This window comes from Lissotriton vulgaris, chromosome 3_1 (genome assembly GCF_964263255.1).
Source record: "Lissotriton vulgaris chromosome 3_1, aLisVul1.2, whole genome shotgun sequence".
Lineage (NCBI taxonomy): Eukaryota > Metazoa > Chordata > Amphibia > Caudata > Salamandridae > Lissotriton > Lissotriton vulgaris.
The window spans coordinates 1,247,112,016-1,247,125,479 of record NC_141689.1 but is presented as its reverse complement, the minus strand read 5'-3'; the positions used below and the strand labels follow the sequence as shown (position 1 = coordinate 1,247,125,479).

Below are 13,464 nucleotides of genomic sequence, written 5' to 3'. Positions count from 1 at the left end.
CCCACACTTCCCATGGGTGAGATGCCAATCTGGAAAAAGTAATGATTGTTTTGCTCACTTTAGCTTGGAAGCGGATGTGCAAGAAGCGGATACGCACTAAGGCACCAGCTCTGAATGCTTCGGTCAATGGTCTCTTCTTATGAGAAGCTACAAAATACGGCACGTGATGCACGGAGCTAAGGATGACAGATTATAGCTCTTATGAATCAGAGTAAAAAACATAAATGTAAAATCCATCTGAGTTTCAGGATGCATATCACCGCAAACTGTGGATAACATTAATCTAGAACGATGCATAACGTGCAATGAAAACGAAATTATGCAGAGATCAGACAGAGCGACACCAAAGGTAAACAGCAGTGGTGGCCCACGAACAAGACTACTTGCTGTATTGTTGTGAGATCAAGAGGATACCATCACTGTGGATTTGCATCTAACGGGACAAATCGCTGACAAGTCCGGGGAATCGATATCTCTGTCATCTCATAACAAAAAGCAATACATCATAGCAGCTGTGGCGGTAACATTTGCATTCAGGCTCTCGATCACGAGGCCTGATGATCGACTTCCAATCCTTTCTTCAAGACTCAAAGAGAGACAACACGCCAAAGGTGAATCAATATCTCATATCAGGCACACGGACAGCGGGAGGGGGCGGGAACGGACAGCGGGACATCGCGCAACCCACCCCTGCAAAGGACACTTCCGAAATGGCGAAAACAAAGCTTTTAAAAAAAACAAAAAAAACACGCCCACAGTGGACACGTCTTCATGACGTTGCGAAAAGCCTATAAATCGCCGGAACGCCCACGAATCTGCTCCGGCTATGACGGACAGATCTCTGCTCCCATGGCTAGCCTCCATTTATGGAGCTAGCCAATGGAACAGAGAGGCGGTGACCAAGCCAAATACTGTTCTCATTAGATTTCGCCTGCGCCGAAATGCTGCGCGGTGCGCAGCTTCGACCAGGCGAAACCTAAAAACGAATTCACTATGTAAGTGTGTTTAATAGTACAGTAAGTAATTATACCTCGCCCCACACTGTTTATAATCTAACATATTTCAACATTCATGAAATATATATTTGTGAGTGTGAAACATACTCTCCCTCTCATATATATATATATATATATATATATATATATATATATATATATATATATATATATATATATATATATATATTGTGTGAATTTCCACGAAAATGGTGAAATAAAACTGAAATATTGAGCCCTGCGGTGCCGCTTAATTACTTAGAGTGGATAGCAGTAATGATTGTGTATATATATCTTATATATATATCCACACACACAGAGAGGGGGGTCTGTAGATCACCAGTACGGAAACCGCCCTCCTCGCCGCAACAGACGACACCCGCACAGTAGCCCTCATCCTCCACGAACTCTCAGCAGATTTTGACACAGTCTCTCACCGCACCCTAATACACAGACTCCACGACGCAGGGATCCAGGACAAGGCCTTCGACTGGATCCGCTCCATCCTCCCCGGCTGAACGCAGGGGTTCAGACTCCCCTTCATTCCTCTCGGACCCTACACCAACCACCTGCGGATCCCCCCCATGGGTCCTCCCTCAGCCCTATCCTCTTCAACTTCTACACGGCTTCTCTCACCCCCATCGTCAGAACCTATGGACTCAACATTTTATCATACGCAGATGACACCCAACTCATCCTCTCCCTATCCAACGAACCCAACACCGCCAGACACAACTTTCGAGAAGGCATGGAAGCCATCGCTAAATGGATGAAAAACAGCTGTCTACAACTAAACACCAACAAAACAGAAGTACTCATCATGGGCCCAAACCCTGACACCTGGTGGCCCCCTGCCCTCGGAAGCCCGCCAAACCCCACGGACCACGCACGCATCCTGGACTCCGAGCTCAAAATGGACCGCCAGATCAACTCCGTCTCATCCTCCTGCTTCCACACCCTCCGCCTCCTACGTAAGGCCTTCAAATGGATCCCCCTCGAACACAGAAAGACTGTCACTCACACCCTGGTCACCAGCAGACTCGGCTATAGCAACACATCCTACGCCGGAATAAACAAAAACCTCACCCGCAAGCTACAGAACATCCAGAACGCCGCTGCGACTGGTCCTTAACCTGCCAGGACACTGCCACATCTCCCAGCATCTGCGCACGCTCCACTGGCTCCCCATGGAGGTTAGAGTCACCTTCAAGATGCTCACCCACGTACACAAGGCCCTCCACGACACCGGACCAGCATACCTGAACAGCCAACTCAAATTCCACGCACCCCAAAGGACCCTATGATCAGCCCAGCTCCCCTACTCTGTGGTCCCCCGCACCAGAAAGACCAGTTCGGGAGGACGCTCCTTCTTCCTCGCGGCCAGAGCCTGAAACGCCCTTCCGCTCCACCTCAGACAGACAACATCGCTCCCCATCTTCCCAAGAACCTCAAAAGCTGGCTCTTCGACAGATCCCCTCCTTGATGAACTGGAACCTGCACCCCGACCCCCAGCACCTTGAGACCCTTACAGGTGAGTAGTCGCGCTCAACAAACGCTTGATTGATTGATTGATATACATCCAGTATCGCATACTGTAGAAATGATGTCAAATAAAGTGCCTTTCTTTTGCTCACCAAGAGTCATTGTTTTCACTTCTAATATAGTTAGTCCTAAACTGTACAACGAATAGAAGCACATAAAATAACCGCCCAGGGTTTGCATGCTGCCTGTTATGATATGCACCTATTATCTGTCTTCACTGTCATAGAAGTGGAGCTGGCCCAGATCGTGAGCTAGTCCTAAATGTCAGCTATTCCTATAATTGTATTTGTGGTGTCCACTTTGAAGAAAAATGATGCAGGTTTTGTAGAATATTAGATTAAAACCTTTGCAAACTTGATAATACCGTTTTTTAGACAGCACTCTCTGAGTGGCTTTTGCAGTTTGTATTTGCTGCAGACACCACCATGGGCGATCTATTATCTAACTTAGAGGTTCTAAGTTCCCAGCGTCGGAATGATAGAAAGCTGAGCAGCTTGCTGCGATTTTTTACTTGTGACAGCAGATGTCAGTGACAGCAGATGTCAGCAGGGAGCTATGATCTGTGCATTAACCATGGGACCATGAGCGTGTTAATTTAAATGTTTTTTTTGTTGTTGTTGCGATATTAACACGAACATTAATCCAAGCGACTCCTCAAAACAAGACACGACGAAGGGTCTTACTGTTAATGCTGGCTTAGAGTGGGAACCGTCAGAACCCGGGTTCCATTAGCTTTTCTTATGCGGGAGCTGGGTTCTGGGCTGGGCCTGTTGAAGCATCACGTCTATGGTACCTGCACCAATGTGGTCAACTGTTAAATACCGACTCGTTAAAAACATTCTGTGACTGAAAGGTAGGGCTATTTGCAGGCCCCGCTTAAATCCATGAATTATTTTACCAACCAGAAACTTGTGATCTGCGCTTAACGCAAGGGTCTCTGCAAGTATCGCACTAACCCACTGCTCGGTCTTGCATTGCCACTTTAAGTTATTTTATGATGATTCAGACCTGCGACCGCGCACAGATCTCTGTAGCAAGTGCATTTCCCAGCTGAACTACCCCACTCGTAGCATCCGAGGCCACAAACAGAGGAGGAGGGAGACAAAACAACATCCCCACGGAAAGGTGGGAGGGGTCCGGTCACAACTGGAAAGCAGACAACAGCCAGAGACACAGGAACAGGAATCGCAAAATCCAGGACAGGAAAGGGGACCCACCGCTGCACATGCCACAGCAGAGGCCGCAGATGAACCCTGGCCCAGGGCACGGCGAAAACAGAAGCAGCCATGTGACCTTGAACCTCCAGCCACTGAAGGAGGGGAGCCGAGGCTCGCGACATCGACTTCCTCAGCAAGGACTGGAGGCGACAAATCCGGGGCGTCGGACAGGAACACCCCGCCCAACACAGAATCGAACACTGCACCGATGAAGGTCCTCCGGGTCGCAGGCTCCAGGTGACATTTGGGCAAGCAGATCAAAAACCTGTGGTCCCTGAGCGTAGACCTGGTCAAGTGAAGGTGGTGAGACATGACCTCCAGGGACGGAGCCTGAACCATCCAGTCGTCCAAACACGGGAACACAGACACCCCCAGGAGATGGAGATGGGCCACCAAGGGAGCCACCACCTTGAAGAACACCCGGGGGGCGGACCAAAGACCAAAGGGGAGGACGCAGAATCGCCAGTGCTGAGCCTCCAGGCAGAATCGCAGGAAACGCTGATCCGTCACAGCCACCGGGACGTGCAGATACGCACCTCAGAGGTCGAGTGTGGAGAACACCCAACCCGACTGGATCAACGGAATAACCATCTGGAGGGTGTCCATCCAGAACGGGATCTTCCGCACGAACTAGTCCAGACCCCGAAGGTTGAAGACCACTCGGAAACCCCCCATGTTCTTCGGCAGCATGAAGACGATGAAGTAAACGCCCAACCCCTGCTCCGCCAGGGGAACCGGGACAACCGCCAGCTCGCCGACCAAAGAACGAACCCCGTCCAACAAGGCCAGACGGCGGGAAGCATTCCGAGGAGAAGGGGCCACCACCACCCCGGAGGGGGGAGGGGGGACAAGAACCTGATCCGGCAGCCCCTCGACAAGACATCCAGCACCCATCTGCCCGAGGACGGCAGGCGCCAAGCAGGAAGGAACCTGTGAAGTCTCCCACCAACCAGAGGCGGACCCCCAGCGATAACGTCCCCAAGGGCGGCCCAGTCAGGAACGCTGTGGACCAGACCCGGCACCCCCCTGGGACAACTTCTGAAATATCCGGGGGAAAGAACGCCCAGTGCCACGTTGAGCCCGAAAGGAGGACAGCTGAAATCTGGAAGGCTGGTTGAAAGACCTGGCACCCGAGAAGGAGGAACCCCCCCCCCCTCCCCCGGGTCGGAAGGACACGAAAAGACAGAGAACGCTTGCGCACCTTGAAGACTTTGTGCAGCTTATCATCCAGTGAGTCGCCAAACAGACGCACACCAGTGAAGAGCAGCCTCAAAGCCATGGAACGCTGGGCCGCGTCCGTCTTCCAATCCCGCAGCAACAGGCTACGATGGGCAGCAACAGAGGAACCACAGGACATCGCAGAAGCCCGCACAGAAACAAAGGCAACGTCCAACAGGAATCCCGCCAGGCTCTCCAAAGACTCCAGCAAATCCGGACAACAGCCACCCACCTGCATAGCAGAAAACAGGGACACGAAACCGGACAGCAAAGACCGGGTAACATAGGATCCAGAAATCCCAGAACGAAGAGCCAGGGGAGAGGAGGCGCAAGACACCAACAGAGCCGAAGCCAACTAGTATCAACACCGTCCATCAGAATGCCAGCATCCGTCACGGAAGGACGACCCACAAGAATGGCCACAACTGAATCCACAGGAATGGAACCAGGCAAAGAGTCCGCCATATCCCACAATGGCGAAAGCAGGGACATAAACCTGGGCACGGAGTAATGATCCGGGTCCTTCCACTCCTTCAACAGAACCATGGACACAAAAGGATGCACCGGCAGAGAAGAGGCAACAGGCCACCAGAAGTGCGGCAAGAGAACATCCAGAGAAGTGATGGGCACAGAACCCTCAGGAAACCCCATGTCAACCCATACATGGGAAAGGATGACAGGCAAGAGCTCCCTGGAAATGGACATGCCCTGCAGCGCAACCGTAGTAAGCGAAGACCCACCAGATTCATCAGAGGAAGAAAATCCGAAGAAAGGCAGAAATCCCAACAGCAAGCAACAGATGAGCCTTAATAACAGAAAGAGACTCCAGAAGAAGGCGCCCAATCCGGGCATCAGCACACTTCCAGGCACGCATCACAGGAGAGGGGAGGAGGCCCCACCGGAAAAAGGGGAAGATGCAGGTACAGGAGAGGAATACCTTCCCTCATGACGGAGATTGCACACGACCAACGCTCCAAGCTGAACCACAAAGAAAAGAAAAACAGTGGCCAAACATCCGGCGTGCAACTACCCCTGTAAAAACATTAGAGGGCAGGAGAGGGGACGTAGCACAGTGTATTTTTCTTATTCACTCAATCCAGTAAAAAGGCACCTGCAAGGGTCAATGCGGATGTGGGTCAGGCGAGCCTCGAACCATGTATCCCAGCACCAAAGTCGGCAGCGCTAACAGTGTGGCCACATCCTCACCCTCGGAAGAGCGCAGGTATCGCATGGATGAGGCCCCGGGTGCAATCCCCGGCAGCTCCAGGAGCCTCCGTACAGTCACATGGCTCAGTCTCCAACAATCTTCAAAATGTCAAATATTTGAGACACACAACCGTGTACGAACACAGAACAGGCATGCCTCTGCCCCAAGAACCGGAGCGCCCGGAGCCCACCCGGGCGCCCGCCTACACCAGCACCGAACACGGCCGACGGGTGCAACATAGGACAATGCGCATGCGCGCAAACCCAGGAAGAGGCCGCCGAGAGAGCCGGCCGTCCCAGTGCAGCAGGGCGAACAACACGTCCGGAGGCACACTTAGGAGCTGACACCAGGGCCCCCACAAGACAAAGAGGCACTGGCGAGATCGGGGAATCCAAAGGGGAGGAGCGCGCCCCACAACAGCCCAGCGCTCACAGCCCCAAACCCCTACCTCCACGGTCGTAGATCCAGCAGGAAAGAACATCGAGTAGCAGGAGGAAGATCCACAGCACACCAGCAGCACGAACAGAGACCAGGGCAGGAAACGAAACAGGAAGACCCACAAAGCCAAGCAGTATAGGTCACCTGAGCCCAGGAGGAGAAAGGGAAGCTCAGCAGCCCCACTCCAAGGAATCCCACGACGGTCCATGGGAGCCCCCCAGAGCCCAGCAGAGAAGGATCCATAGGACAAACGAAGCAGGTAAGCGCTCGGCACTCACCCCAGCGTCTCCCATCAAGTAAACCACCGACAGGAAACAAAACAGGATTTGCTTCTGGTGGTGAGGTGTGTTATAGCACCTGACAGGAGGGTGGGTGGAGTCTAAAGGCGTTCCTGTTTTGTTTCCTGTCGTGTGGAATACCTCATGAGTGATGACTGGGTCGAGGACGAGGGACGTAGAGGTAATGTTGCAGGCCCAAATATGTGATGAAGGAAGTGATGCATCTCACATGTTCAGGAGCTGCAGCTGAGAATATCCTGCAATGAAGTCAAGCTTGAAAAGATAATATACTAGTCAACTGAGATGTTGTTAATGGTGGGTGTTTTGTGACCATCTTTCTCAATCACCAATCAAATCTGTCAATCCACTCTTTTATGCCAACTTCATTTCATGTGGTATAATTTTGCAATAATTTGAGTCCCAAAATGCCAACTGTTTATCTGGACCACAGTTCAGAAACATCAGTAAAGTTGAGAGAACCTACATGCCAGAAAGAGGCAATAGTAGAGAAACCCTCCCCATAAGCCATCCTCTAGAGTTGGAGGAGGATGAATGGAAAGAGTGGAAGCGAGGACTGAGAGTAGAAATGAAGGGAGAAAGAGGATATTGGGTGGACACAGATATGGGTGGGTAAAGAAAGGGGGCATGAGAATGCAAAGAGTTGAGAGTCAGCTGGGGTGAAAGATATGTGGGTAGGTAAGTAAAAGGGGATAGAGAACAGGAAGGAGACAGAGGACAGAGAATGATCCATGTAATTTTAAATAGTATTTATATAGCTCTTACTGCCCTAAAAGGGGCATTACAAGTGCTTTGCGTTTAGTATGCTACTCCAGAATCGAAGATTAGAAGTTAATAGATTAGTAATATTCCTTTTACTTTTTTTGTCCTGGTTGTGTTTATTGCAAAAAAAATAACATTGTCTTATACATACTGATATGCACATGACACTGGGTTAGTTTTATTAGCTGGGAAAAAAACCTCTATATAAATACACATATGTGCACAGAAGCAGCAATATTGACATGGTCAGATGTGCACATTTATCTTGTAGCGAACTATGCACATTTATTCATGACATTTCTTAAAGTTTTGGTAGCAGGCATAATTTCCTCTATGTATGCACCTATATGTACATAGATGCAGCAAATATGACATGTATCTAGTTGTGTAATGTACAAAGTTCCCCTTATATAAATGTATCTGCTTATAACAGGAAGCATAGTTCAATGTTCAATGACACATGTATAACGCCAACTTTATTTCCAAGCTGTGAAAAGCATAGTTTGTTATGTCCGAGAATTAACCCTGGGCGTAGGACTACGCTACACTCGTACGTAGTTTGCGTAACTAAGCGCTACACGAATTGCACATAGCGCTATGCAAAAACGCGCAGCAGGCGTTTTTTGCTTGCTCGCGGTCCTCAAGGTCAAGTTGACAACCGCAAGCGTGTAAAATAACATCCCGGCGAGACTTTTTCCTCATTTGCGATCACCAACATCAAGTTGCCGATCGCGAGCATGGAAAATAAACCTCCAGGCGAGATTCTCAACGCAGGGAGGCCAGGTTTCTCATTGCGAGTTGTCGCGTATGCTTGCGACCGCTCACGATGAGAAACTACCAGTCCACGTTGAGAAAGCTGCAGCTCGAGTACAAATCTACTCGAGCGGCAGAAAACGACTGCTTGCACTGTGCAAGATTCGGTTTGCAATGATTGCACAGTGCGGACAAGCATCCGGCACTGTGCAATCAGAGCAAACAGCATTTTCCCTACCACACTACGTAGTTTGCGTAGCTTGCGAAGTGCACTACGTGTAGCACTACTATGCGAACTACGCCCAGGGTTACCGAGAATACTGTTGTGGTACACTGTTGCATTATGAGAATAGTTAAGTGAGGAAGAGCCAGATCTTGACTAATCTTCAGAAATTAAGATGGCTGCCAGTAGATCTTATGTGTGGGGGTAGTAAATGCCATAGTTTGGCAGCTTGAACGTAGAAAGATGTTCCACCCATAGTTTTTTCTTCTATGTAGAAATGATGAAGCAGGGAGATATTCTCGAGCGAAGGTTCCTTTGCTGTATGTATTTGCTGTTTTTTTCCTGATTAAGATTGTTTTTTGCCATATATTGCTTTGCGTGTGATACAAAGCAGCTTGAGGTGGATCTTCTAGAAACTGGCAACAAGTATAGGGCCCTGAAGACAGGGGAGATGTGTTCTTGTAGCTTTACATGTATGAAGAATCTAGCAGCAGCGTTGTGAATTCTCATGTAGTTGCAGAAGGATATCAGGATGGGTTTTGTTCTCAAGTCTGCAAGGAGAGAGTACAACACAAGAAAGGCAACTCCTCAGAAGGATTGATGGTCAGTGTGGGTGGTCCTGAAGGAGGATGGGTCAAAGAGAAGGCTATTTTTGCTTCTTGAAACTCTGGGACCATCTGTTTCCATAGGTTGGAGAGGTAGGACACATGAATCGAAATTGATAGCTTTGCAGGCTACACAACCCAACTTGAACTTTATTCTAGTTGTGACGGGTAGCCTTGGTGAGGATTAGGGAGATGTGGTTGAAATTCTTGGTAGAAAACAAGTCTAGCAGCAGCATTAAGAACAGTGTTCAGGAGCATGAGATCAAATTGCAGAATGCTCTCTAGAATAGTATAGCTAAGAACCAGTCCGGTCTCAAGAGAACTAGTGCATTGGGTGCTTATTTTGGAAGCAGAAGAGACAAGACCAGTTTGATCTTCTTTAGAGTTTACAGGGGCATTGGTAGGGTTGGGTCTATTGTAAACTCATGCAAAGATACAGTAGGAGAGAGAGTCGGGGAAAAGCTGAGAATAATAAGATGATTTACCAAATCAGTATAAGGTTGGTCCCCGTATGTTCTGGCACAATACCCAAAAAAGTGACTGATTTGCGGCCCAGTATTAGTGGCTGAATTTAATGATTTAGGAATTACAACAATCACTCTTTTGCTTTTCTTGTGAGCTAAGCACACATCATGCTCAGCATCCAGCACCCACGGTGTCCTATTATGATGGGACCACAAAAAATCGGTGTGATCTAAAAATGTCGCAGACATAATATAACGAAATTAATAACACATCAACTTTAAATACGTGTTACTTCCTGAGGCAAGCTCCCCTGGGAAGTCCTCTAGTGTTTTTACGGTTCTACAGTAACAACGCCTATGCCCACTGGTTTAAAGCCTCCTTTCATGAATATGGTTAACAGATGCCTCCATGTCACCGGCACACCACTTTTCCAGACCTGGGTTTTCTGTTAATAAATCTGTGAAATCTCGGAAGAGTTTCATTGGTTCAGCTGATTTGAAACAACGTAGTAGCATCAGGGTAGGTCTGACACAGGAAATAAGTTCAGGCACTAAAATAAAAGTGCCCCCATGAGCAAATAAGATAACTTTAAAATTAATCCAAAAGTGGACAGATTTGAACCTTTGCAGAAACGCTGTAAGGGTGTTTTACAAAGTATGGACGATTGCATGCATTTGTGCTTACTGCAAGTAATGTTTGTGGCAATAGGGAAATCAAAAGTGAAAACGGGCCCATCAGACCGATAACACAGACCCGCCAACAGTGAAAAGAACGGCCAGCCCAAACACTGGCCTGTCAGATCAGCCCTTCTGGCACAACCCCACTTAATGGAACTCTGCTCTCCTGTTTTTTTTTTGTGTCTTGACCTGAGAAAATCTATTTTATATCTATGTATATAGAGTTAACTCTAATCACTAGTATGTGCAGTAGACCTTTGTACTCTCTACCATTCCTATGTGACTCTTAGAGTATATCCCTTCGTACCCCTTCCCTATGTATATAGAGATAATTCTAATCACTAGTATATGCAGTAGACCTTTGTACTCTCTACCGTACCTATGTGACTCTTAGAGTATATCCATACGTATCCCTTCCCTATGTATTTTGAGAACTCTAATTACTAGTCTCTTCTTTGTGTGGCTTTACATCTTGTACATTTTCTTATGTTTGTGTCTTTTATGTAACGCATGTAATCCTTAGTCCTTATGTTTTGCAACTGGTTCTTATGTAAAGCGCTCTGACACCTTCGGGTAAAGTTCGCGCTATATAAAATCGCATTCAATAAAAATAAATAAAAAATAAAAAAACAGGTAGGCTGCCCAACAAGACAGTACGACACCGAGTACGTGCCTGTCAAGACGATTTGCTAAAGAAAAGAACAAAAATTGAACGAAACATTTGGATGAAATTTAATCATTCAGTAACCGCAGTCATGAATGAGCTAAAGAGACTTGAGCAGAGCTGGCAATGGTGAGCGTCCCTCTCAACTCACCTTCGTCCGGCCAGTGCAAACATCTTTTACTTTTAATATCCCCCTCCTAAAAAATAACATGCCTCTATAGCCATCAAATGAGGGATCTCCCTCTTAAAATCAGGTCTTTCGCTTAATGTGAGGGCCACGGAGTTGACAGGTATGGGTGTCAATCTAAGGTCTCTCTTGTGACTATCATCGAGGAATACCCGACTTTACTTCACTTCACTCACCTTATCTGACTCTAGGTCGGACATTTCTTCTCAAAATATCGACTTAAATTTCCAGCTGGAATTTGAAGACCTGGACACAGCAGCTGGTAAAGCTACACACTCCTCCCTCTCGCCCTGTGAACAAACTTTAGCGAAGAAATAGTCCAGAACAAGCAACTTCTACTTAACAACAATTCTGGAGGTAATGAAGGTCAGGGCCAGTCCCGTGCTTTATTCTCGTGCGTTGGTTTTAATATCGATGAGTTTGCCCTGAAGAAAGTCACTACTTTTCTGCGAACGCTCAGTTTGTTGCGTTAAGGCGTGCGTTAGCATGCTCAAAGTAGAGACGCTCGTCCTACACCATATAAATTTGCGCGACTCAAGTTCATAATTGTGTCTCTCTCATGGTCTTGCTCAGATCTGCTGGTGACGTCTAAGCCAGTCGGAGATTACCGTTTCTACGCATGTGTGAGATGTGTACCTAATTTTGCGCATGCGTAGTAGGTGATTCGTATTTCTACGCATGCGTGTCAGGTGTTTTTTTTTACTTTTACGCATGCGTAGTGGCAATATCTACGCTCCTGTTCCAGATTGTGGTCTAGTTGGTGGAGGCTCTGTTGGTGACTAGTGTATTCTTCTCTGGGCATGTCCGCAATAGGAAGCCAAAGTGACAGGTCTAATGTTATGGGAGAAGAAGCTTCGTACCCCTGGTGTCTATTTTTAGTAAATCTCCATTTAGCGCTTGTTCCTGAGCAGATCAAAATCTCTAAACGGGACTACTGAAGTCGCGCTCGTTCAAGAGAAATGTCACGGCAGGACCCCAATGAGGTGAGTTACACTGTACAATGGTCCGTTTGACTGAACAGATCGTTTTCTAACCGTACTGATTTTGAACTAGGGTATTTTGTATTTTGATTGCACAACCTTTCATCAATTTTTCACTTGCAATGCACATTGTCCATGTACATGTCTGAAATGAGATGCAATTCAGAATCCCGTTTCGTGCACACGATAGTGTACAGTCTGCAACGTTCGCTGCATATATTCCAACCCTTCGTGGTATACACTACTAAAACCTTTCAATGAGTAACGACGTCATATTTCTTTTATTTATCGTCAATATGAATTGTTGATCTTGCTCTGTAGAGGAAGGGATCACTCTGTTTATGTAGCCTCCTTGCCCTGCTTTCACTCTTGGAACGTCGAGCCTCTTCGGCATCATGTGAGATAGTTACTTGCTTTTCCTGACTGGGTTTCTGTCCTTATCCTGCGTCTAGAGGAATTCGTGAAATAATGACACACCATTGTAGGGAGGTGGAATCTGATCGTATAGTTACCCCCACGTTTTTCCTGGTGTTTTAACTAGTCTGACTGGCATCCTGCTATCCAGGACCCCAGTCTTTCTGCTTTCTCCCTTAAATTGCAATGCATGTACTTTAGGTACACTCCAGATTGGATTCTGGGGTACCCTTATCAGTCCCTAGTATATGGTACACCATGTACCCAGGGCATAGGTACCCCAGAGGCCTCCCTTGGGCTGCAGCATGTATTATGCCACCCCTGAGAGGCCATCCAAATTGACACAACAGGCCTACTACTGCAGACTGTGTAAGATGGTGAGATATAGGTTCACTTTATCTCTCTAAATCACTACACTTAAATACCTATCAGTCACCCCCTATGGCAGGCCTTATCAATCCTGAAGGCAGGGTGCTCGGTTTCACGTGAGAGGGTGCCCCTGCATGAGCAGCGCCCCTCTGCAGCCTCCGGAGTCCATTCTCCAGGGATGTCTGTGATGCAGCCAGGCATATATGTCTAAGTGCATTATAACCTTGCGATAAATGCTAACTTTAAAATGGCTGCTTAGAAACATGTCGTGTTTGATGTCAAGGACCTTGGAATTATACCTCCACACCAGTAACTGGTGTGGGAGGTATGATTCCTCCTTCTAGAACCACTACTGTGGGTCACCTGTCTACTCTGTACCAGCTTTCTCGACCTGGGCAGCACAAAATGGATGCTGCCAGCCACAGACACCAAGCTTGCGCTGACGAAAGCAT

The 13,464-nt window shown here is 47.8% G+C and overlaps 2 protein-coding genes across 4 annotated transcripts in view; one reads left to right on the top strand and one right to left on the bottom strand.

Annotated features, from left to right (window-relative positions):
- Window positions 1-11,650, bottom strand: part of LOC147727739 (zinc finger protein 10-like) — a 230,460-nt gene extending 218,810 nt beyond the window's left edge. Inside the window, exon 1 of one of the 3 annotated variants that reach the window (XM_086961741.1) lies at window positions 11,426-11,650. In XM_086961741.1, coding sequence (XP_086817867.1) covers window positions 11,426-11,449 — 24 coding nt within the window. In that variant the 5' untranslated portion in view covers window positions 11,450-11,650. The remainder of the gene's footprint in view (window positions 1-11,425) is intronic. The other 2 variants (XM_086961739.1, XM_086961740.1) reach the window with 2 other exon arrangements.
- A 370-nt stretch (window positions 11,651-12,020) lies between these two features.
- LOC147727738 (uncharacterized) overlaps window positions 12,021-13,464 on the top strand; it is a 158,498-nt gene continuing 157,054 nt past the window's right edge. Inside the window, exon 1 of the mRNA XM_086961738.1 lies at window positions 12,021-12,232. Coding sequence (XP_086817864.1) covers window positions 12,209-12,232 — 24 coding nt within the window. The 5' untranslated portion in view covers window positions 12,021-12,208. The remainder of the gene's footprint in view (window positions 12,233-13,464) is intronic.